Here is a 25,745-nt window from a genome sequence, read left to right on the forward strand (position 1 = left end):
TTTATGTGGCTTCTACACACACGTATGTAAATGCAAGGCATACTTGATCAACAGCATACAGGTCACACTGAGGGTGGCCATATTAACGTTAACACTGTTACAAATATACGCCACACTGTGAACCCACACCAAACAAAAATAAGAAACACATTTTGGGAGAACATCCGCACCGTAACACAACATAAACACAACAGAACAAATACCCAGAACCCCTTGCATCACTAACTCTTCCGGACCGCTACAATATACACACCCCAACACCCACTACCAACAAACCCCGCCCACCCACCTGAGCCCCGACATTAACTGAGCAGTAAAAAGGCCTGAATGGTTGATTTATTCATTATTTTATTTTCAAATGTATTAGCCTGTGGAAAAAGTAAATGTTGATATTTACCTCAGAAGGCTGCAAATACAAACGAGGCATTCTATTTTATTTAAATTTGATTTTATATGCCATTGATATTTTTTATTGTTATTATTATTTGAAACTCGATTTTGCTTGTCACTATAAAGTTATATAAGCCTTGCTTGTTCAATATTCAATGCAAAACTTGTTTGGGTCCCAATTAAAAGGTTCATTTGGTTAACCTTGGCCCACGGCTTTGTTCAGTTTTAAAATTTGGCCCACTCTTTATTTGAGTTTGACACCCCTGCTGTAACTATTTCTCCAGCAGAGGACAAGTCGCCACCTGGCAGCACCTGGTCTTTAATTACTTGGACTGTTAGCCGTTAGCTCGGCTGCAGCTAATTATTACACACAGCAGTTGGAAAAACTTACTTTTTGAAGAATCTTCCGTATGTCCATGATCTTGTTGGCCTTCTTCACATATTGAACGCAGTGCAGTTTGCAGTTTTATCCCCCATATCCACTAGTATGTGGACAGAAATGAACTAAACAGTGTCAGTTCAAACTCACCCGCCCAGAACGTCATCAAAGAGCGACAACCCGCTTGGCGATTAATGATGACGTGATTCTTAAGTGACAATTACAAAATAGTTTTATTTATTTTTTGGATTTTATAAACCTTTATTTATAAATTTCAACATTTACAAATAATTGAGAAATAATAATAATTAAAATAAGTACGAAAACAGTACTAAACAGTGCCAGGGGGTGTAAACTATATATGTATATATATATATATGTATATATATATATATATATGTATATATATACATATAAATATATGTATATATATATGTATATATATATATATACATATAAATATATGTATATATATATATATATATACATATAAATATATGTATGTATATATGTATATATATGTATATATGTATATATATATATATATGTATATATGTATATATATATATATATGTATATATGTATATATATATATATGTATATGTATATATATATATATATATATATATATATATATATATATATATACCCGGAGGGAACCCACGCATTCACGGGGAGAACATGCAAACTCCACACAGAAAGATCCCGAGCCTGGATTTGAACACAGGACTGCAGGACCTTCGTATTGTGAGGCAGACGCACTAACCCCTCTGCCACCGTGACAGAAAACCTGCATTGTGCTGCCACTGTAATTAGCAGACTGATATATATTTGTATTATTAAACTGTGAGAAATGTTTTCACTCCATTCCCAGCGAGCTGCAGACAGAAGTAAACGGCAGCAATGTGAACACGTTAGGGATGCACCGATTAATCGGTAATCGAATATATTCGGCCGAATATGGCAAAAAAAAACCACATTCGGCCTTCGGTGGAATGAGTTAAACAGAAGGCCGAATAGTGGCGTGTGACGCAATTTTTTGACGCGGTGATGCAATCAACCAACGTGCAGTGACGTTGGGATATGTTGTGTACCTGTATAAGTGTATGAGGTTACATGCACACACTTATTGAGATTTAGTGGGGCCTCTGTTTACATTATTAGCCTGTTGTGTAGGCTACCTGTATAAGTGTATGAGGTTACAAGCACACACTTATTGAGATTTAGTGGGGCCTCTGTTTACATTATTAGCCTGTTGTGTAGGCTACCTGTATAAGTGTATGAGGTTACAAGTACACACTTAATTGAGATTTAGTGGGGCCTCTGTTTACATTATTAGCCTGTTGTGTAGGCTACCTGTATAAGTGTATGAGGTTACAAGCACACACTTAATTGAGATTTACTTGAGCCTTCTGTTTACATTATTAGCATATCTACTGTGGCTAAGCAGACTTTTGCTAAAAGGACAATAATTCATTTGTTGTGGGTTTATCCACTTTAATGCACTTCATTTTTTTTTTGGAATGCATGTTTTGTTTGAAGGCCTAATATAAATGAAAAACTTTGTGCTTTTTTTTAAAAGCAAAGGCTACTGGAATATTTAAAAAATGTCAATATTCAATAAAAAAATTACTTTATTTGAAAAACATGTCTAAATATTTATTCTAGGCTATTTATGCAATATTAAAAAAATTGTGAAAAACTGCATTCATTATTCGGTATTCGGCCTTCGGCCAAGCGTTTGAATTTTATTCGGCTTCGGCCACAAATTTTCATTTCGGTGCATCCCTAGAACACGTGCTTCTGCATAATTCAAGTGTTTCCACCTGCAGCCACGCAGCCAGCCGCTGGCCATTAGTTCCCAGTGGTCTGCTGCTCCGAGGGGGGAACTGAGAGAGACCAGAGGCAGGTTTACACAGGAAGGAAAAAGGGGGCACTCATCCCAGAATATAAACCCTGATACAATCAGCAGACCTTTCGATGGAAGGAGTCGTCGTCCCCCCCCCCGCCCAAATCCTGACAGGTCATCTGCGGCACAAGGCCATCACGTTCTTCTTTCCAGAAGATGTCAGAAGAGCCAAGCTTATGGTAAACATATTATGGCAGAGGACCATCTTTCCAACCGTCATCCATGCTTTTTAAAAGCCAAGACTCAGAAGCAGTCAGGACCAGGAGTGTGACGCCTGGAAATGGGACACCTTACCAAATGATGGCCGACGTGGAGTCACTGGTGAACACATGGCAGCTCTGACTGCGGGTGTGGAGGAGATGGATGCTCCGAGTCCAAGGGAGTCAAAGCAAAGATTGTCACTCTGGTTGATCAATCAATGTCTATTGATGTAGTCCTAAATCACAAGTGTCTCAAAGGGCTGCACAAGCCACAACGACATCCTCGGTTCAGATCCCACATCAGGGCAAGGAAAAACTCACAACCTACTGGGATGACAATGTAAATGACTATGAGAAACCTTGGAGAGGACCCCCCACCCCGCTAGGGGAGACCGGATGCAATGGACGACGAGTGGGTCTGGCATAATATTGTGAGAGTCCAGTCCATAGTGGATCTAATATAATATTGTGAGAGTCCAGTCCATAGTGGATCTAACAAAATGGCGTGAGAGTCCAGTCCATAGTGGATCTAACATAATAGTGAGAGTCCAGTCCATAGTGGATCAAACATAATAGTGAGAGTGCAGTCCATAGTGGATCCAACATACTATTGTGAGAGTTCAGTCCATAGTGGATCTAACATAATAGTGAGAGTCCAGTCCATAGTGGATCTAACATAATATTGTGAGAGTCCAGTCCATAGTGGATCTAACATAATAGCGAGCATCCAGTCCATAGTGGATCTAACATAATAGTAAGAGTCCAGTCTATAGTGGATCTAACTTAATAGTGAAAGTCCAGTCCATAGTGGATCTAACTTAATAGTGAAAGTCCAGTCCACAGTGGATCTAACTTAATAGTGAAAGTCCAGTCCATAGTGGATCTAACATAATAGTGAGAGTCCAGTCCATAGTGGATCTAACATAATAGTGAGAGTCCAGTCTATAGTGGATCTAACTTAATAGTGAAAGTCCAGTCCATAGTGGATCTAACTTAATAGTGAAAGTCCAGTCCATAGTGGATCTAACTTAATAGTGAAGGTCCAGTCCATAGTGGATCTAACATAATAGTGAAAGTCCAGTCCATAGTGGGGCCAGCAGAAGACCATCCTGAGCAGAGACAGGTCAGCAGTGCAGAGATGTCCCCAACCAATGCACAGGCGAGCGGTCCACCCCGGGTCCCGACTCTGGACAGCCAGCACTTCATCCACAGCCACCGGACCTCTGCCGATATCTGATATTCAGATATTGTCCAACTTTTGATTACCAATTTCAATATCAATCGATACCGATATATACAGTGGTGGAATGAACACATTATTATGCCTAATTTTGTTGCGATGCATCGCTGGATGCATTAAACAACGTAAGAAGTTTTCCAAAATAAATCAAGTTATGGGAAAAAAAATGCCAACATGGCACTGCCATATTTATTATTAAAGTCACAAAGTGCATTATTTATTTTAACATGCTTTAAAACAGTGGTTCTCAACCTTTTTTCAGTGATGTACCCCCTGTGAATTTTTTTTTAAATTCAAGTATGCCCTAATCAGAGCAAAGCATTTTGGGTTGAAAAAAAGAAGTGAATTATATTTATATAGCGCTTTTCTCTAGTGACTCAAAGCACTTTACATAGTGACACCCAATATCTAAGTTACATTTAAACCAGTGTGGGTGGCACTGGGAGCAGGTGGGTAAAGTGTCTTGCCCAAGGACACGACGGCAGTGACTAGGATGGCGGAAGCGGGAATCGAACCTGCAACCCTCAAGCTGCTCTATCAACCGAGCTATACCGCCCCAAAGACAAAGAAGTAAAATACAGCATTATGTCTTCAGTTTCTGATTTACTAAATTGTATACCAGTGCAAAATATTGCTCATTTGTAGTGGTCTTTCTTCAACTATTTGGAAAAAAAGATATAAAAATAACTCAAAACTTGATGAAAAATAAAGAAATTATTCAATTATAAAGAAAGATATCTACACATAGAAGTAATCATCAACTTAAAGTGCCCTCTTTGGGGATTGTAATAGAGATCCATCTGAATTCAAGAACTGCATTCTAAACATTTCTTCACAAAAAAATAATATTTATGGAACATGTCCACAAAAACCTAACTGTCAACACTGAATATTGCATTGTTGTATTTCTTCACGGTTTATGAACTTACATTCATATTTTGTTGAAGTATTATTCAATAATTATATTAATAAAGGATTTTGGAATTGTTGCTATTTTTATAATATATAAAAAAATCTCACGTACCCTTTGGAATACCTTCATGTACCCCCATTTGAGAACCACTGCTTTAAAACATGGACAAATCCAACTATTAACTATGTGCAAAAAAAAGGTAATTGACCTGCAGTGTAAATATTGGCCAAGAGAGAGACATGCAAGCAAAATAATGCACTCACTTGTTCTCACAGTTAAGCCTTGGCAGAGATCTGTTGTTCTTCTGAGACCTTCTGATCTTGCTGTGTTTTCAAACTCAGATTTAACAGCTTTGGGTAATAGCTTTACAACTTCATAAAATTGTAGTTTACACAACCCCTGAAAAAAGCTAATCAGATTTGGAGGATTTTGTAGTCGTGATACAACGCTGTAGTCGTTTCAGATTGCAACTTCCATTTTTAAGACCAAGCAAACTGATGCAAACTATGGAATCACACCATTTAGAGGAAATAATCATTTAAAATCACCCTGGAAATTTTAATTTCCAAAGCCATCACCTGCATCAAAGTCAATCTTTTCATTAGTCTGCATTTTCTTCCTTGACTGCACTTAAATGTAGAATATATGTACAATATATTTATACTACACATATATATATCCATTCCATTCCATTTTCTACCGTTTGTCCCTTACGGGGGCGCTGGCGCCTATCTCAGCTACAATCGGGCGGAAGGCGGGGCACACCCTGGACAAGTCGCCACCTCATCGCAGGGCCAACACAGATAGACAGACAACTTCCACACTCACATTCACACACTAGAGCCAATTTAGTGTTGCCAATCAACCTATCCCCAGGTGCATGTCTTTGGAAGTGGGAGGAAGCCGGAGTACCCGGAAGGAACCCACGCATTCACGGGGAGAACATGCAAACTCCACACATAAAGTTTATTATTATTATTATTATTGTCTATTGTGAGCAAACTGTGGTGCTGAATTCCCCCTAGGGATCAATAAAGTACTTTCTATTCTTTTCTATTTTGGAGAGCTGTTGCGCCAGGTGGTTTGACATGAATCATGGCTCCAACGTGAGAGATGTCAATTGAAACAAAGTTATCAAACTTCTTCGAGAAGGATAAATCGTCACGCAATGTTGCTAAAGATGTTGATTGTTCACAGTCATGGCCGGCTCTACGCAGGGGCAAGAGGGGGCAGGGCAGAGCCCCCTTAAATAAATGTTTTGTCCCCTCAAATCAAAATTTGAGAAAGTGAATTTTAATAAACTCACAAAATTACTACATTACAAGTTGACAAAATTATCTGCACCAGCGGAAAAATCCGCCGAAAAAGTGACACACACGATATAGTAGTGTCGGCTTCCCTCTCATCCCTCCCTCCGCTGTGCGTGTATTCACCATTCCACAGGCTGCGCGGCAGACACACACCCCTCAGCCCTCAGCCCTCAGTAAACATCCAATCACTGTTGCAGTATGAAAGTAAAAGAAAAGGAAAAGTTGTCCACATTTATCATATACTTGTTAGGATGGGTGTATGTGTAGTCTTATCCGTCATAAACACGCTTATTGTCGCGGACTTTTGGGATTGCCACAATAAGGTGGCAATCCCTCAGGGGGGGAAACTGAAAAATAAAAATAAATGAATAAAATAAAACATCCTTCATCCAGATTTTATCAACCAACAACATAACATTTATTCTAACTGGATGGCCTAACTCTCAAATAAATTTTGACCCAAAGTAGGACTTCACACACTACAGTCAATATTTACAAAACTGAAAGGTAGTCTGGTGAATAATGATAAAAAATAATCTCAAACTAATTTATAAAACAGAACGTGGGCACTCATTTGGGCACAAAATTCATTGACTCCAATGTATGTGTGTTGCCCACTTGCTTGTAAATTGGTGAAAACGGCTGTGTTTTTGTTTTTAGGTGTCTTGGTCGTATCAAATGAAACTTATAATTTGTTTATTACAAAATGTAGATTGAAACATAAAAGGTTGACTATGTAGAATTACAAGAAAAACTACAGAAAAAGAATCACAGCAGTCGATTGCCAGACCGTTGCTAAGTAAAACGGGCCGTTGCTAGGGACTCCGCTCTGAACAGAGGACAGCAGAGGACTGCTAAGCAGGATATATACCTTATGTTTCATTTTTACCCTCATTAACAGCATCATAAATGACTTGTAGCTTGTTACAGGGACAGTGGAGGCTCTCTGCCTTCCAAACCACTGCTGCTCAGAGCCTCCGCTGTCACTGCTCTCGTCAAGATGTAAAAAAATAAAAAAATAAAAAAAATGGAACTCCGTAGGACTGAAAGTCCGCGACGATAAACGTGTTTATGACAGATAAGACTACACAAATACACCCATCCTAACAAGTATATGATAAATGTAGACAACTTTTCCTTTTCTTTTACTTTCATACTGCAACAGTGATTGGATGTTTACTGAGGGCTGAGGGGTGTGTGCCTGCCGCGCAGCCTGTGAAATGGTGAATACACGCACAGCGGAGGGAGGAATGAGAGGGAAGCCGACACTACTATATCGTGTGTGTCCCTTTTTCGGCGGATTTTTCCACTCGCAGATAATTTTGTCAACTTGTAATGTAGTAATTTTATGAGTTTATTAAAATTGACTTTCTCAAATTTTGATTTGAGGGGGCAAGACATTTATTTAAGGGGGCTCTGCCCCCTCTTGCCCCTGCGTAGAGCCGGCCATGCGTCACACCCTAGGAAAAAGTCCTTCACATCGTAAAATACGACAGCCAGTTCGGCCACAGAAAACTTTCTCTACGCTTTGACGAATTTTTCAAATAGAAAAATCTCGAAATAAGAGTAAACATCAGGAGCTGTTTTCCCCGATGTAGGCAGGAGGAAATGGCAGCGCACCACATGAAGGCCTCTGTTGATGTTTGACCGAGACAAATTTCCAGACGCTACATGGGAAGCGATCCTCGCTCGCGCTGCCCAGCCCTAAGCCTTTCATAATCGCCCGGGAACTGTGCACACCCAAGTCAAAGCGTTGGTAGCATGACTTACGGCTGTGGTCGTCTTTCCCCGAGAAGTCTGTCACAGAGGGATGATTTAGCTGCATCACACGTCTGGGGTTTGAGGCTTCCTCGGACACTGTTCAAACACACGTCTTTATTCTGAAGGCAGCGGAATGTGAAGAAGCCCTCACCTAACAGCGACATTTCCAACACGGCAACCATGACGGACCTGTTACTCGTCTTCTCCGGAGGCGCTCACAAACATCACCCACATAACGTCTTCCTTTTCATACTTTATTGCATCAACCAAGCCTGACGTTTGCAGGACTGTAGGGGGGGGGGGGAGAAAAAGACAATTTTAATACATAGGGCAGTTTGTATGTTTACATTCAGTTTTACATCTCAAGGATTCCGTCTAATTCCTAAAATACACCAAATGTACACAAATATTAATGGCTCATATCTCTGAACAGACAAAAAAAAACAATTTTGAGTTAAAAGCTAAAACCAGAATGCTCTTTTACTTTCAGCTAAAGTTAAAGGCCTACTGAAAGCCACTACTAGCGACCACGCAGTCTGATAGTTTATATATCAATGATGAAATATTAACATTGCAACACATGCCAATACGGCCGCTTTACTTTACTAAATTGCAATTTTTAATTTTGCGCGGAAGTATCATGCTAAAACGTCACGCATTGTTGTTCCAGCACCGTTCCCAGCTATAACACATCCATTTTCATCGCATAATTCCACAGTATTATGAACATCTGTATTGCTGAATTTGCAATTCGTTCAATGAATAATGGAGACGTCAAAGAAGAAAGCTGTAGGTGGGAAGCGGTGTATTGCGGCCGCCTTTAGCAACACAAACACAGCCGGTGTTTCATTGTTTACATTCCCAAAAGATGACAGTCAAGCTTTTTACTATGGAACAGAGATGTCAAGCGAACACGGTCGGATTGGACCACACACACAAAGTACAGTTTATTATGAAGCGATTATTTCGAAAGATCGTGGTTCGAAGAGGGTCCATTTGCGAAGGGCAGAGATGGGCATCGCCACCACCAGTCGACTGGTGCTGAAGAAAGGTGCGGGGCCGACCTTCAGGTTGTACAGGTACGACCATATAATCTCACTAAAACGCTAGTAACACAATAAACAGATTGGGATTTTCCAGAATTATCCTAGTAAATGTGTCTAATAACATCTGAATCGTTTCCACTGCAGTCTAGTCTTTTTTTATAAGTATTCATGGGATTTAGCGATTAGCAGTGAGAGATAGTTTGGTAAAGGTATAACATGTTCTATATGTTTTAGTTATTTGAATGACTCTTACCATAATATGTTATGTTAACATAGCAGGCACTTTCTCAGTTGTTATTTATGCCTTATTTATGTCTTATTTATTTACGTTCTTTTTTTCTTTCTTTTTAGTCCTTCGCTGCCTTATTTATGCCTTATTTATTTATGTTCTTTTTTTCTTTCTTTCTAGTGAAGTGTGAAGTGAATTGTATTTATATAGCGCTTTTCTCTAGTGACTCAAAGCGCTTTACATAGTGAAACCCAATATCTAAGTTACATTTAAACCAGTGTGGGTGGCACTGGGAGCAGGTGGGTAAAGTGTCTTGCCCAAGGACACAACGGCAGTGACTAGGATGGCGGAAGCGGGAATCGAACCTGCAACCCTCAAGTTGCTGGCACGGCCACTCTACCAACCGAGCTATGCCGCCATCTAGTCCTTCACTCTCACTTTCCTCATCCACAAATCTTTCATCCTCGCTTAAATTAATGGGGAAATCGTCGCTTTCTCCGTCCGAATCGCTCTCGCTGCTGGTGGCCATGATTGTAAACAATGTTCGGATGTGAGGAGCTCCACAACCCGTGACGTCACGCCCACATCGTCTGCTACTTCCGGTCCAGGCAAGGCTTTTTTATTAGCGACCAAAAGTTGCGAACTTTATCGTCGATGTTCTCTACTAAATCCTTTCAGCAAAAATATGGCAATATCGCGAAATGATGAAGTATGACACATAGAATGGAGCTGATATCAGCGTTTAAATAAAAAAATGTAATTTCAGTAGGCCTTTAAGTGGACGGACCAGGCAAAGAATGGCACGGACAGTTCCTCATGCAAGTGATCCCTTGGACATTGTAGTATTCATGTTGTTTTAACAACCAGATCAGAGGCGCAGACTAACTGGACATCTCCCAGGTTCTGAACTGCTAAACCCATTAGCAAATCACAGCCTTTCTTGACTCTCCAAATTTAGGGGAAAGCAAGCCTGTGCAATATTAAAAGACTTTCCCTTTAGTGTGACAGACCGCAGCGCTGTGAGCGGTACCGCTGATACCATCTCTGTGAATGACTCCATTCCAGCACCACGGGGATTCAACGCCTTCCCCTTTTCATTGATGTTGGGTGGAAAAGTGTTTCGCTGATCCTTTTTGGGTTTTTTCCAAAACAAAACACTGACGTTCTTTGAAGTCAACAGAAGTGGCCAAATGTCCTCCGAAACACTTGTTTAAGTCCTGATACTGCGAGAAAATAGTTCAAAGTGTTGGGAGGGACTTCAGGACGGTTTGGCATTGAAGAACTTCCCTACAGCAACATGTCCTAGGTATAAGTGATGGACAAAAGTTTTGGGACACAAATCAGGCCCTTACATCCTGCAATATGCTTTTGTTTGGACAAGTTCTGTGTTCTGTGCCAAAGAGCAGCTGTACCTGGATGCACGACGCAAGGTCCAGCAGGGCTGGGCAGATCCATCCAGATATGGATAGTATTAATAAGTAGCTGTATTTTCCATTTTATATTCTATGAATAACATTTCTGCAGTGCAACTGTGTTTTTCGGACTATAAGTGGCAGTTTTTTTTTCATAGTTTGCCCGGGGGTGCGACTTATACTCAGGAGCGACTTATGTGTGAAATTATTAAGACATTACCGTAAAATATCAAATAATATCATTTAGCTAATTCGCGTAAGAGACTAGACCAGGGGTCGGGAACCTTTTTGGCTATGAAAGCCAAATATTTCAAAAAGTATTTCCGTAAGAGCCATATCATATTTTTTAACACTGAATACAACTAAATGTGTACATTTTTAAGTAAGACCAACATTTTTAGAGTATTATAATAAGTCTTTTATTCTTTTTAATAACTTTGTTATTCTGAAGCTAACCAATAATAAATCAAATGTCATGTCTGTTGATCATGTTTTTGCTTGGCCATGTGCTGTTTGTCCTTTGGACTCTAAGTTCCTGTTTTTTTCCACTCCCTTGTCCGGTTTCCTTGGTTACTCATTTTGTCCAACTGTCTCTGGTGGACAAAATGCCTGCTCACCTGCTTCCCGAGCACTAATCAGAGGCAGTATTTAAGCTTGTCTTTGCCAGGCAGTCGCCCTGGCGTCAATGTGATCTTTTCTTGCTCTGTGCTGACTTGTTTCATGCCTTGCCATAGTTTCGTGCTTCATGCCATGCCAAGTAAGTTTTGTTTGATTTATGTTCATAGTCTGTTTATGCGTTAGCTTTGTTCCTTAGCCCAAGTTGTGCCTCTACTGTGAACTATTTTTGTTTGTATCTTTTTTTAGTTTAAATTAAATCATGTTTTTACCTAAATGCCATGTCCCGAGTAGTCCGTCTGCCTTCCTGGGGGAACGACCCTGCAGCAAGCTGCGACCCCCCCATCGTGACATAAATAACTTCTTACCATTAATGCGACTTCTTGAACAGGTGCGGTAGAAAACGGATGGATGGATTTAAATGCATGAGAATGTTTTATATTTTGCACGTTATTTTTAGCACTGTGATTACCAGCGAAATTATTCATAATTATCGTGTTAAGCAATGTCAGCTAAGATTTGTCTGCGAGCCGGATGCAGTCATCAAAAGAGCCACATCTGGCTCTAGAGCCATAGGTTCCCTACCCCTGGACTAGACGTATAAAATTTCATGGGATTTATGGATTAGGAGTGAGAGATTGTTTGGTAAAGGTATAGCATGTTCTATATGTTATAAGTATTTGAATGACTCTTACCATAATATGTTAGGTTAACATAGCAGGCACCTTCTCAGTTGTTATTCAGCCTGTTGTTCACTATTCTTTATTTTAAATTGCCTTTCAAATGTCTATTCTTGGTTGGGTTTTATCAAATAAATTTCCACAAAAAATGCGACTTATATATGTTTTTCCATCCATCTTCTTCCGCTTATCCGAGGTCGGGTCGCGGGGGCAACAACCTAAGCAGGGAAACCCAGACTTCCCTCTCCCCAGCCACTTCGTCTAGCTCTTCCCGGGGGATCCCGAGGCGTTCCCAGGCCAGTTGGGAGACATAGTCTTCCCAACGTGTCCTGGGTCTTCCCCGTGGCCTCCTACCGGTTGGACGTGCCCTAAACACCTCCCTAGGGAGGCGTTCGGGTGGCATCCTGACCAGATGCCCGAACCACCTCATCTGGCTCATCTCGATGTGAAGGAGCAGCGGCTTTACTTAGAGTTCCTCCCGGATGGCAGAGCTTCTCACCCTATCTCTAAGGGAGAGACCCGCCACACGGCGGAGGAAACTCATTTCGGCCGCTTGTACCCGTGATCTTATCCTTTCGGTCATGACCCAAAGCTCATGACCATAGGTGAGGATGGGAACGTAGATCGACCAGTAAATTGAGAGCTTTGCCTTCCGGCTCAGCTCCTTCTTCACCACAACGGATCGGTACAACGTCCGCATTACTGAAGACGCCGCACCGTCTCACGATCCACTCTTCCCTCACTCGTGAACAAGACTCCTAGGTACTTGAACTCCTCCACTTGGGGCAGGGTCTCCTCCCCAACCTGGAGATGGCATTCCACCCTTTTCCGGGCGAGAACCATGGACTCGGACTTGGAGGTGCTGATTCTCATTCCGGTCGCTTCACACTCGGCTGCGAACCGATCCAGCGAGAGCTGAAGATCCCGGTCAGATGAAGCCATCAGGACCACATCATCTGCAAAAAGCAGAGACCTAATCCTGCGGTCACCAAACCGGAACCCCTCAACGCCTTGACTGCGCCTAGAAGTTCTGTCCATAAAAGTTATGAACAGAATGGGTGACAAAGGACAGCCTTGGCGGAGTCCAACCCTCACTGGAAACGTGTTCGACTTACTCCCGGCAATGCGGACCAAGCTCTGGCACTGATCATACAGGGAGCGGACCGCCACAATAAGACAGTCCGATACCCCATACTCTCTGAGCACTCCCCACAGGACTTCCCGAGGGACACGGTCCAATGCCTTCTCCAAATCTGGTCGGGCAAACTCCCATGCACCCTCAAGAACCCTGCCCAGAGTATAGAGCTGGTCCACAGTTCCACCACCAGGACGAAAACCACACTGTTCCTCCTGAATCCGAAGTTCGACTATCCGGCGTAGCCTCCTCTCCAGTACACCTGAATAAACCTTACCTTATATGTTTTTTTCCTTCTTTATTATGCATTTTCAGCAGGTGCGACTTATAGTCCGAAAAATGCGGTATCTATATTGTTTACAAACATATATCGGACATAGGAGGGGTTTGGAAGCCAAAAGCCAAAGGATTTGAAAGAGAACCAATGGTAGTTTTTCCTTTTGTTTGGTTCCTTTGCAACACAATATCCATCCATCCATTTTCTACCGCTTGTCCCTTTTGGGGTCGTTGGAGCCTATTTACCATGAATTGATTAAAGTGGACCCCGACTTAAACAAGTTGAAAAACTTATTGGGGTGTTACCATTTAGTGGTCAATTGTACGGAATATGTACTGAACTGTGCAATCTACTAATAAAAGTATCAATCAATCAATCAATCTCAGCTGCATTCGGGTGGAAGGCGGGGTACACCCTGAGCAAGTCGCAACGTCATCGCAGGGCCAACAGAAATAGACAACATCCACACACTAGGGACCATTTAGTGTTGCCAATCAACATATCCACAGGTGCATGTCTTTGGCGGTGGTACCCGGACGGAACCCACGCAGTCACGGGGAGAACATGCAAACTCCACACAGAAAGACCCCGAGCCCAGGATTGAACTCAGGACTGCTCAGGACCTTCGTATTGTGAGTCACGTGGATACAATTACACATTCCATACATGACATACTGTGTAGAACTCTGGGGAACCCACTTTTAAAACCATAATTAATGATATTGTTTTGCTGTACGGCTAATAAAGCAGGATATTATGACCACACCCATCCATTATTTGTTAAATCAAAACTTATGAAATTTCAAGATTATGTTCATTATAAAATAACATAGATAATGTTCAAAGCAAAAATAAATACTCTTCCAGAAGGAATTCAAAAATACTTCTCTCTACAGACCGGCAAATACAATCTAAGAGATGAATCTAAGTTTATTTGACCAAAAGCAAGATTAGTTGTTAAACGTAGACGTTTATCTGTTCTCGGTGTTCATTTGTGGAATTCTGTTGGTAAAGAAATAAAAATGAGTGACTCAGTATTTAATTTCAAAAAGAACGTGTCACAATGTATTTTAAAAAGTTATGTGAACTAGAAATGTATGTTTGTTTGGTTAAATGTTGTATTTAGAAGGTATGTATGTTTATAGGGAATAAGCGGTAGAAATGGATGGATGGATGGATGGATGTATGTTTATCTATTTACAAAAAAGCGCATGTGTGTAAGTACATATTTTTGTATTATTTGTTAAAGGGCAACTTAAATGTAAATGCTGAATGACTATATTTCTTTTTGTATTACAAAATTAATAGAAAAGGTAACTTAATTGAGGGCTTCACGGTGGCAGAGGGGTTAGTGCGTCTGCCTCACAACACGAAGGTCCTGCAGTCCTGGGTTCAAATCCAGGCTCGGCATCTTTCTGTGTGGAGTTTGCATGTTCTCCCCGTGAATGCGTGGGTTCCCTCCGGGTACTCCGGCTTCCTCCCACTTCCAAAGACATGCACCTGGGGATAGGTTGATTGGCATCACTAAATTGGCCCTAGTGTGTGAATGTGAGTGTGAATGTTGTCTGTCTATCTGTGTTGGCCCTGCGATGAGGTGGCGACTTGTCCAGAGTGTACCCTGCCTTCCGCCCGATTGTAGCTGAGATAGGCGCCAGCGCCCCCCGCGACCCCGAAAGGGAATAAGCGGTAGAAAATGGATGGATGGATGGATCCATCCATAAGCGGTAGAAAATGGATGAATGGATCCACCCTGGACAAGTCGCCACCTCATCGCAGGGCCAACACAAATAGACAGACAACATTCACACACTAGGGCCAATTTAGTGTTGCCAATCAACCTATCCCCAGGTGCATGTCTTTGGAGGTGGGAGGAAGCCGGAGTACCCGGAGGGAACCCACGCATTCACGGGGAGAACATGCAAACTCCACACAGAAAGATCCCGAGCCTGGATTTGAACCCAGGACTGCAGGACCTTCGTATTGTGAGGCAGACGCACTAACCCCTCTGCCACCGTGAAGCCCGGATGGATAGATGTTGAATATTGAAAAATACATCAATGTATGTATTACTCCGGCTTCCTCCCACTTCCAAAGACATGCACCTGGGGATAGGTTGATTGGCAACACTAAAATTGGCCCTAGTGTGTGAATGTGAGTGTGAATGTTGTCTGTCTATCTGTGTTGGCCCTGCGATGAGGTGGCGACTCGTCCAGGGTGTACACCGCCTTCCGCCCGATTGTAGCTGAGATAGGCGCCAGCGCCCCCCGCGACCCCAAAAGGGAATAAGCGGTAGAAAATGGATGGATGGATAACTTAATTGAATGTAAAAAATGTTATGTTGGGCCTGTTTCAGTCATGTTATTCATTTTTGAATCTTGATCCATGTTTGAATATGTTTTTGTTAGACTGAAAATAAACTGAACTGAACATTTACTTGATTCCAAACAGTACTCACAGATGACCCAAGAGGAGCCAGGTGGTCTAGGAGGAAGGGCGGTCCCAATACTTTTGTCCAAACAGCGAGCGTTCCGCACAGGTAAGCCAGCTCAAGCAAGATTCAACAAAAAGTTACCCTCGGTCAATATAACTCGTCTTTTCTTCCACACTTTGGTTGACCTTGTCGTGGTGTCTCCCTTTTGATACGAGTGTGTTGCAGAGTGTAAACTGCTATTCCTCCCATTGTCTCGCCACTTCCACCAACGCCAAAGCAGGCGGGAGGCCAGACGAGCGCACTCCCGCGTTGTCAGGACCGAGGCGCAGCGTCTTTTTGCATTAGAAGCGCAGCTTTACCGGAAGGTGTGCAAACAGTAAAGTCTGTGTGGACGGTCCAGGCCGCAGTCTGGGTACTTGGCTCAGGACAAGACGACGAGTGAGGATGGAAGCCGTGTGTGGGGTACTCACACCTGTATGCTGCAAAATTGTTCTGTGTGTGCGTGTCTGTTGTCTAGACCAGTGAGCAGAATCCACCGCAGGAGTCACCTCCTGCGTCTTCGTCGGTGAGCTGCACTCCCCTGCCGTGACTCTCGCTCTGCCACAACCCTGGACTCTGGATGATCTTTTCCACCAGCTCTTCAAAGGCACACTGGACACCATCCCGGGTCTTTGCGCTTGCCTCTGTCAGCAGAGTTCAACACGGAGGATTAAGTGAGAAGAAGGTGATGCGGGAGAGTAGACTCTTTGAAAGGAGAACTCCACTTTTTTGGGTGATTTTGCCAATGGTTCACAATAATTATTAAAGACATGACGACGGACGGATACTTTGTTTCATGCATTCTAACTTGTAAATAAAAGTCCGCTCACAACGGAGCCAATGGGAGCTCCTCTAATTCGCCAATAAAATCCAATTGATAACCATTCAAAAACTGCAGACATCGAGAGAAAATAAATAAATAAAAAACGGCTCTCTTGGTTGCTTTGTTGGGTCTGCTCCTGTCTTTGGCCATGAACACCACAGTGTATATGTTTCTTTTACTTTTATTCCTAGCTGTATGTAGAAGTGTCTGGTTGCATCAGCTCTGCTCTTTTAATGTCTTTAGTGAAGTGAAGTGAAGGATATTTATATAGCGCTTTTCTCTAGTGCAGGGGTCGGGAACCTTTTTGGCTGAGAGAGCCAAAAAGCCAAATATTTTAAAATGTATTTCCGTAAGAACCATATATTATTTTTTTTTAACGCTGAATACAACTAAACGCATGCATTTCTAAGTAAGACCAACATTTCTAGAGTATAATAAGTCTCTCATTCTTTGTAATAACATTGTTATTCTGAAGATAACTGTGGAGGGGGTGTGGCCTGCTGGCCTGCAGCAAACTGGGGTGTGCCAGGACCAGCCTCAAAATCAGCGACAGGTGCGTAGATGACCCACCTGGGCCTTGTTATCTAATCACCTGTCGCTCTGTTATTAGCAGCAGCCAGGCGGAGAGACAGGGTTGGGGCTGGAGCCAGAGCGCAAGCGAGAACGAAAGAGAAAAAATACAATTGCTGGAAAGCAACTGAGAGACTTATTGAAAAATAAAACAATATTGTAACCCTGAAGCAGGCTCTGATGTCAGTGGTTGGTGGTCTGAATAACCCCCAGGAGGGCAAGCCCCACACTAACTAATAATAAATAAATAACTTCTTACCATTAACGCAATTTCTTGAACAGGTGTGGTAGAAAACGGATGGATGGATTAAAATGCAATAGAATGTTTTATATTTTGAACATTATTTTTAACACTGTAATGACAAGTGGAATTATTAATTATCGTTAAGCAATGTCAGCTCAGATTTATCCGAGAGCCAGATGCAGTCATCAAAAGAGCCACATCTGGCTCGTGAGCCATAGGTTCCCTACCCCTGCTCTAGTGACTCAAAGCGCTTTACATAGTGAAATCCACTATCTATGTTACTTTAATGTCCTTTGATGTTCTTACATGTGTGTAAGAGGGATGTGTGGTTTGGCTATGAGTTGTTTTTTCCCTTGGCCTCTGTTTGGACCCTCTCTCCGGGGGCCCAGGCTTAGACCTTTTTTTTTTCACCCCCCGATTGTTTACCTGTATTTTAACTTTTTGGTGAGGGGCGCCAGAAGTTGGCAGACCCGTCAGCGATCCTGTTCTGTCTCCCTGTAATGTTTGTCTAAATTTGAATGGGATTGCGCTGAAAATTTAAATACCCCTTGGGGATTAATGAAGTATTTCTGATGCTGATAGAGTGTTTGCTGCTTCCGTGCTCCCTGGGAGTTTATTGTAGATCATAAATCATGTATCTCACTTGGACAGAAGACATCTGAGTAAGTATTCCGACAATTTGGTACACTTTGAGAGCCATTTAGGACTCGACGATGGCCAAAAACGACATGAAAAGATGCTATGTCACCACCACACCCTTTTTCTCCGTGAGGATTATGAGTCATTTTCATCTGAATTAGACGAATTAATGCGCATTGTGTTCTGCGTCTTGATTCGCTAAAGGACTGTAGATCATTGTCAGTCAATCTTCTTCATGCCATGTGTCCTGTACAGTGCAGAATGTATACTGTGATGGGGGATGTAATCGTGAAGGAGTGTTTAATATGGATGAGACAGGCTTATTTCTAAATGCACCTTTATGATGCAGGACAAAGCTAAAAACGTAGGATTTAAGGCCCAAAAAAGATTGTGTGACTCTGGTTATGTGTAAAAAAGATTTATGATAAAACCTGGGCTCAAAAAATCCTACAGCCCTAAAAAACAGGTTTTGGTCTTTCGTTTTATTCTTTAATACAGTTGAGTACTGTACTTATTTTTTTCTAAATCCACCAAGGTTTGAACTTTGAGAGTATTTAAACGAGAGAAAAGTGTGTGGTTAGGGGTTTTACAAACTTAGAACATATATAAGAAACGGAAAAAAAAAAATACAGTACTGTAGATGAAAAAAACATAAAAAACAACAACCTGTAAATGCAAAAACATGGACAGTAAATGAAAAAAAAATAACATCCTGTAAATGAAAAAAACAGTAAACAAAACAAATAAAATAAACGAACACATAAAAAAAGAAAAAAGAAAAAAAATCAACCTTTCCTACACGGATTTCACCTAAAGTAGGTATTTTTTGGAACGTAACCCCCGCGTTAAAATGAGGGAACACTGTATATGAACATATTTGTGACCGCAGACATTGTACAGTAAGTGATATTTTAATATGTTTGCTGACGCTCGTAAACTCTACAGAGTAATCAGTGATGAAGAAACAAAAAAAGTGAACATTAAATTAAAGCACCGGGTATGCTTAAAATGATCAACATACGTAAATATAAATATTATCATAATTGTTACTAAATGACAAATACTTACATTATGCATATAAAACCTAAAAGGAGGTGTTGGGATGTTTTTAACGGCTTTATAGGCTCCATTGTAAGAAAACTTTGCATTTATCTAATATTTATAATGCAAAAAAATCATGTCTCTCATAATGATTGTGAACGATAGGCATAATTCCAAAAAAAAGACTTTTCAAAATAAATGGACTCCCCTACAAAACATTTTCCAAAAAAGTGCAGTAACACATGCCCAGTGGGTCTTAGGAGAGGAGGGAATCCTCCTGGCTTACCTATAAACAGCATGGAATGTTTTCTTGCAAACTTCAGCCCTTCTGCCCTGTCTAGCTCGTGGTTTTCCTGAAACAAAAAAGTAGGCGGGCGGAGCCGTCAACTGCTGTGAGCTTCTCTGGGCACGGGGGGGGCGGGGAAGTTGTTGTTTTTTTGTGTAAAGAACAGAACACTATGAATTCATAAGGATATATTCAGCGGTCCACTGCCACAGTATTTGCAGATTATAATTATTGATTTGCAAAAAATATTTTTGGGATCAATAGGGTGAAGTTGCATAATTTCCCACGGCACATCAATCAATCAATCAATGTTTATTAATATAGCCCTAAATGACAAGTGTCTCCAAGGGCTGCACAAACCACAACGACATCCTCGGTAGAGCCCACATAAGGGCAAGGAAAAACTCACACCCAGAGGGACGTCGGCGACAGTGACAATGATAAATGGGTTGTACTTGTATAGCGCTTTTCTACCTTCAAAGTACTCAAAGCGCTTTGACACTACTTCCACATTTACCCGTCATTCACACACACATTCACACACTGATGGAGGGAGCTGCCATGCAAGGCGCTAACCAGCACCCATCAGGAGCAAGGGTGAAGTGTCTTGCTAAGGACACAGCAGACGTGACGAGGTTGGTACTAGGTAGGGATTGAACCAGGGACCCTCGGGTTGCGCACGGCCACTCTTCCACTGCGCCACGCCGTCCAATGATGACTATGAGAAACCTTGGAGAGGGCCGCATATGTGGGCAACCCCCCCCCCCCCAGGGGACCGAAAGCAATGGATGTCGAGCGGGTCAATCGCATCAATGTGGGTCATATCAGACAATGTGCCGCGGCACAGTGGTTGAAAAACACTGGAAATTAATGTGTGCAATTTTTGTAATACATACATTGATGTATTTTTCAATATTCAACAACATCCACCCATCCATCCATTTTCTACCGCTTATTCCCTTTCGGGGTCGCGGGGGGCGCTGGCGCCTATCTCAGCTACAATCGGGCGGAAGGCATGGTACACCCTGGACAAGTCGCCACCTCATCGCAGGGCCAACACAGATAGACAGACAACATTCACACTCACATTCACACACTAGAGCCAATTTAGTGTTGCCAATCAACCTATCCCCAGGTGCATGTCTTTGGAAGTGGGAGGGGCCTATCCCCAGGTGCATGTCTTTGGAAGTGGGGGGAAGCTGGAGTACCCGGAGGGAACCCACGCATTCACATACATACATACATACATACATACATACATACATATATATATATATATATATATGTGTATATATATGTATATGTGTGTGTATATGTATGTATATATAAATATATATATAGTATGTACATACGTATGTATATATACATACATATATATGTGTGTGTGTGTGTATGTATATATATGTATATGTGTGTGTATATATATATGTATTTATAATTTCCTGGGGGAACTCTCCTGAAAGAATCAATGAAGTACTATCTATCGATCCATCTATCTATATATATATATATATATATATATATCCATCCATCCATCCATTTTCTACCGCTTATTCCCTTTTGGGGTCACGGGTGGCGCTGGGGCCTATCTCAGCTACAATCGGGCGGAAGGCGGGGTACACCCTGAACAAGTCACCAACTTATCGCAGGGCCAACACAAATAGACAGACAACATTCACACTCACATTCACACACTACGGCCAATTTAGTGTTGCCAATCAACCTATCCCCAGGTGCATGTCTTTGGAGGTGGGAGGAAGCCGGAGTACCCGGAGGGAACCCACGCATTCACGGGGAGGACATGCAAACTCCACACAGAAAGATCCCGAGCCTGGATTTGAACCCAGGACTGCAGGACCTTCGTATTGTGAGGCAGACGCACTAACCCCTCTGCCACCGTGAAGCCCCTATTCAACAACAAAACTTGATTTTTGGGTTTAAAAGTTGACTTTAAGTGCAAAATGTATGGCCCTAATTCAGCTGACTAGAAGTACTCTTCCCAATACACATCACTTGAACCTGGTCCAAATCAAACTGGGATTTCTGTGGCAGGCGGAGGACGATGAATTGAATTTGGATAATATAATAATGGAAGAAAAACAAGCAGAAGTCCGCTCACCTTATCAATTTTGTTTCCAACGAGCATTTTCACAAGGTCATTCCTTGTGCAGTACGTCTCCAGCTCGTTGAGCCAGTTCTCCAGTTTGGTGAAGGTTTCTCGTCTTGTGACGTCGTACACTGAACAAAAAAAACAGAGATATGTGCTGAGGTGAATAGAATGACACAGTTCACACATTCAGGCCCTGTCATGAACTTGTGTTTGGACCGTTATGCTGCTTTGTGATAACTGTCCTACCTAGGATGACTCCTTGGGCACCTCGGTAGTAACTGGGCGTCAGGGTCCTGAAGCGCTCCTGTCCAGCCGTGTCCTGCAACACAAAACCATCTTCAAAGAGGGAAAATAGGAGTTGGAACGGAGCAGAGGCCAAAGCAGACTTGACAAAAGCTGCAAAGAGAATCTCGGTGCAAATGGTGTCACATGAGTGCCATCTTCTGGACACTAGCAGGAACTTCAGTAAATGAACTCCCAGTTTTTCTGTGCTTGACTGTTCCTAAAATACTTTGTGCACACTTACCCATATTGCCAGCTTTGCCTTGTTGCCGTCTACAGAGATGGTCTTCACTTTGAAGTCAACACCTAGACAACGAAAAAGCAGCCCGTGTGAGACTTCAGCTGCTACACCATTGACAAGCTGACCATTTCAAGACAAAAACACTTAAATGTCCAACTTGCCAAGATCTGCAGGGAGTCTCTGATGTCATTTGAAAGTAGGGCTGGGCGATATGGCCTTTTTTAAATATCTTGATACACGATCTATATGTGGATATTTTGCCTTAGCCTTGAATGAACACTTGATGCATATAAAGTGGGGCAAAAAAGTATTTAGTCAGCCAGCGATTGTGCAAGTTCTCCCACTCAAAATGATGACAGAGGTCTGTCATTTTCATCATAGGTACACTTCAACTGTGAGAGACAGAATGTGGAAAAAAATCCAGGAATTTATTTGTAAATTATAGTAGAAAATAAGTATTTGGTCAAGCATTCAAAGCTCTCACTGATGGAAGGAGGTTTTGGCTCAAAATCTCACGATACATGGCCCCATTCATTCTTTCCTTAACACGGATCAATCGTCCTGTCCCCTTAGCAGAAAAACAGCCCCAAAGCATGATGTTTCCACCCCCATGCTTCACAGTAGTTATGGTGTTCTTGGGATGCAACTCTGTATTCTTCTTCCTCCAAACACGACGAGTTGACCAAAAAGTTCTATTTTGGTTTCATCCGACATCATGACATTCTCCCAATCCATTTTGGTAAAAACTCAACTCGTCGTGTTTGGAGGAAGAAGAATAAGTTGCATCCCAAGAACACCATACCTACTGTGAAGCATGGCGGTGGAAACATCATGCTTTGGGGCTGTTTTTCTGCTAAGAGGACAGGACGATTGATCCGTGTTAAGGAAAGAATGAATGGGGCCATGTATCCTGAGATCTTGAGCCAAAACCTCCTTCCATCAGTGAGAGCTTTGAATGGTTGACCAAATACTTATTTTCCACTATAATTTACAAATAAATTCTTTAAAATTCCTACAATGTGAATTCCTGGATTTTTTTTTCCACATTCTGTCTCTCACAGTTGAAGTGTACCTATGATGAAAATTACAGACCTCTGTCATCATTTTAAGTGGGAGAACTTGCACAATCGCTGGCTGACTAAATACTTTTTTGCCCAACTGTAATCACAGCAGTATGATGATTCTGTTTCTACATTCAAACCTTCTTCTTAATATATGCTACTTTTAAACTTTCATGCAGAGAGGGAAATCACAACCAAAAGTGTATTTATTAAAGTTATTACCGTATTTTTCGGACTATAAGTCGCAGTTTTTTTTCATAGTTTGGCCAGGGGTGCGACTTAAGTGAGAAATTATTAACACATTACCGTAAGATATCAAATAATATTATATAGCTCATTCACGTAAGAGACTAGACCTGGCGTGTCCAAATTGTGGCCCCCAGCTAATTTGTTAACGGCCCCCGGCACATTCGGAAAATACTACGATAAAAATGTAAATCATAAAAAAGTTAAACAAATGAAATATAACAAGAAAAAAATGGCAATGTTGACACTAATAACACAAAGCTGCCATGTGGACTGTTAATGACTTATTGAAGGCTCCAATTACTTCCACTTTGAAATATTTGAGGGGGAGAATATTGCATATTTTGTGCGAAAAAAAGTTTTCTTTCTCAAAAAGGGCAACAAACAAAAAAAAAATCTTACAAGAATTCAAGGAAATACGGTAATCAGACTTTATTGTGGGGTTCTGTATTGGTTTTCCTAAAAATCGATATACCGGCCCCAGGCCAGATTTTCTTCTCTAAATTTAGCCCCCCCCGAGTCGAAATAATTGCTGTATTAGATGCTAGACATGATTCCATGTGAAGTAAATATTGTTAATAACTTCTGAAATCCTGCATTCTTCTTGCCAGTCAGCAGACACGTAACTGCTGTTTGACACGTCTCAGCGAGTTCATGAATGCTCTTCTTAATACAAACTTTTTTTTTTTGGTACTGACTGGCGAGCAGCTGCTATAATAATGCGTCATTAGCATTGCAGCTCGTTAAGGTCCAGAGTGACTGTGTAACATAACACAATCGAGATTTGTGTCAACAAGTTAATGTGACAAATGACAGAAACCGACTTGACCTTATTGCTCCAGATGGTACCAATACTTTCGCTGTAAAAGAGCGGTGGGAGATTAAAAGTGACTTTGTTTGAATCTTAAGTAAACAAAGAGGGGCTTAACTTCAGCGCAGACATCTGGTTGTCAGAGAATCCCAGTTTGCCAAGTTCAACAGGAGCCCCCCATGCCTTGACCTTGCACAATATTTTGAATACAGCCGTGCCTCGCAACATCGCACTATTTTGTAGATATAGATTTATTTTTTTTTTTTTAAGTTTTTTGATGTATATTTTACATCTTTTGGGCCCAATTTCGGTGTTAAATTAGGTTTATTGGGTTCTCTCCAGATCGACAGGCGGATCGGTGCGGCGTCTTCAGTAATGCGGACGTTGTATCGATCCGTTGTGGTGAAGAAGGAGCTGAGCCGGAAGGCAAAGCTCTCAATTTACCTTTCGATCTACGTTCCCATCCTCACCTATGGTCATGAGCTTTGGGTCATGACCGAAAGGATAAGATCACGGGTACAAGCGGCCCAAATGAGTTTGGGTCTCTCCCTTAGAGATAGGGTGAGAAGCTCTGCCATCCGGGAGGAACTCAAAGTAAAGCCGCTGCTGCTCCACATGGAGAGGAGCCAGATGAGGTGGCTCGGGCATCTGGTCAGGACGCCACCCGAACGCCTCCCTAGGGAGGTGTTTAGGGCACGTCCAACCGGTAGGAGGCCACGGGGAAGACCAAGGACACGTTGGGAAGACTATGTCTCCCGGCTGGCCTGGGAACGCCTCGGGATCCCCCAGGAAGAGCTGGACGAAGTGGCTGGGGAGAGGGAAGTCTGGGCTTCCCTGCTTAGGCCGCTTCCCCCGCGACCCGACCTCGGATAAGCGGAAGATGATGGATGGGTTCTCTCCAGATACTCCAGCTTCTTCCCACCTCTAAAGACATGTGCGGGTGTGAATGTTGTCTGTCTGAGATGAGGGTGTAACCTGCCTTCCAGCGGGGCACAACTGGGACAGGCTCCAATTACCCCGTGGCCCAGAGAGGGACAAGTGGTAGGAAATGGATGGATGGATTGTGTATGATATGAATTACAGTATTACATCCATCCATTTTATACCGCTTATTCCCTTTTGGGGTTGCGGGGGGCGCTGGCGCCTATCTCAGCTACAATCGGGCGGAAGGCGGGGTACACCCTGGACAAGTCGCCACCTCATCGCAGGGCCAACACAGATAGACAGACAACATTCACACACTAGGGCCAATTTTAGTGTTGCCAATCAACCTATCCCCAGGTGCATGTCTTTTGAGGTGGGAGGAAGCCGGAGTACCCGGAGGGAACCCACGCATTCACGGGGAGGACATGCAAACTCCACACAGAAAGATCCCGAGCCTGGACTTGAACCCAGGACTGCAGGACCTTCGTATTGTGAGGCAGA

General features: G+C 42.2%; 1 protein-coding gene across 8 annotated transcripts in view; it reads right to left on the reverse strand.

Annotated features, from left to right (window-relative positions):
• Positions 1-25,745, reverse strand: part of rab18a (RAB18A, member RAS oncogene family) — a 204,476-nt gene that overhangs the window by 166,981 nt on the left and 11,750 nt on the right. For 6 of the 8 annotated variants that reach the window (XR_009809885.1, XR_009809882.1, XR_009809884.1 and 3 more), the window contains exons 3-9: positions 22,206-22,267; positions 21,926-21,998; positions 21,689-21,807; positions 19,570-19,636; positions 16,476-16,610; positions 8,254-8,389; positions 8,112-8,198 (exon numbers count right to left, since the gene is read on the reverse strand). Coding sequence is in view for 1 of the 8 variants with exons in the window: in XM_061922358.1 (XP_061778342.1) it covers positions 16,441-16,610; positions 19,570-19,636; positions 21,689-21,807; positions 21,926-21,998; positions 22,206-22,267 (491 nt within the window). In the remaining 7 variants the exon portion in view is untranslated. Of the gene's footprint in view, positions 1-8,111; positions 8,199-8,253; positions 16,611-19,569; positions 19,637-21,688; positions 21,808-21,925; positions 21,999-22,205; positions 22,268-25,745 lie in introns of those variants that run through there. The other 2 variants (XR_009809881.1, XM_061922358.1) reach the window with 2 other exon arrangements.

The sequence above is a fragment of the Nerophis ophidion genome, linkage group LG15, assembly GCF_033978795.1.
Source record: "Nerophis ophidion isolate RoL-2023_Sa linkage group LG15, RoL_Noph_v1.0, whole genome shotgun sequence".
Classification (NCBI taxonomy): Eukaryota; Metazoa; Chordata; class Actinopteri; order Syngnathiformes; family Syngnathidae; genus Nerophis; species Nerophis ophidion.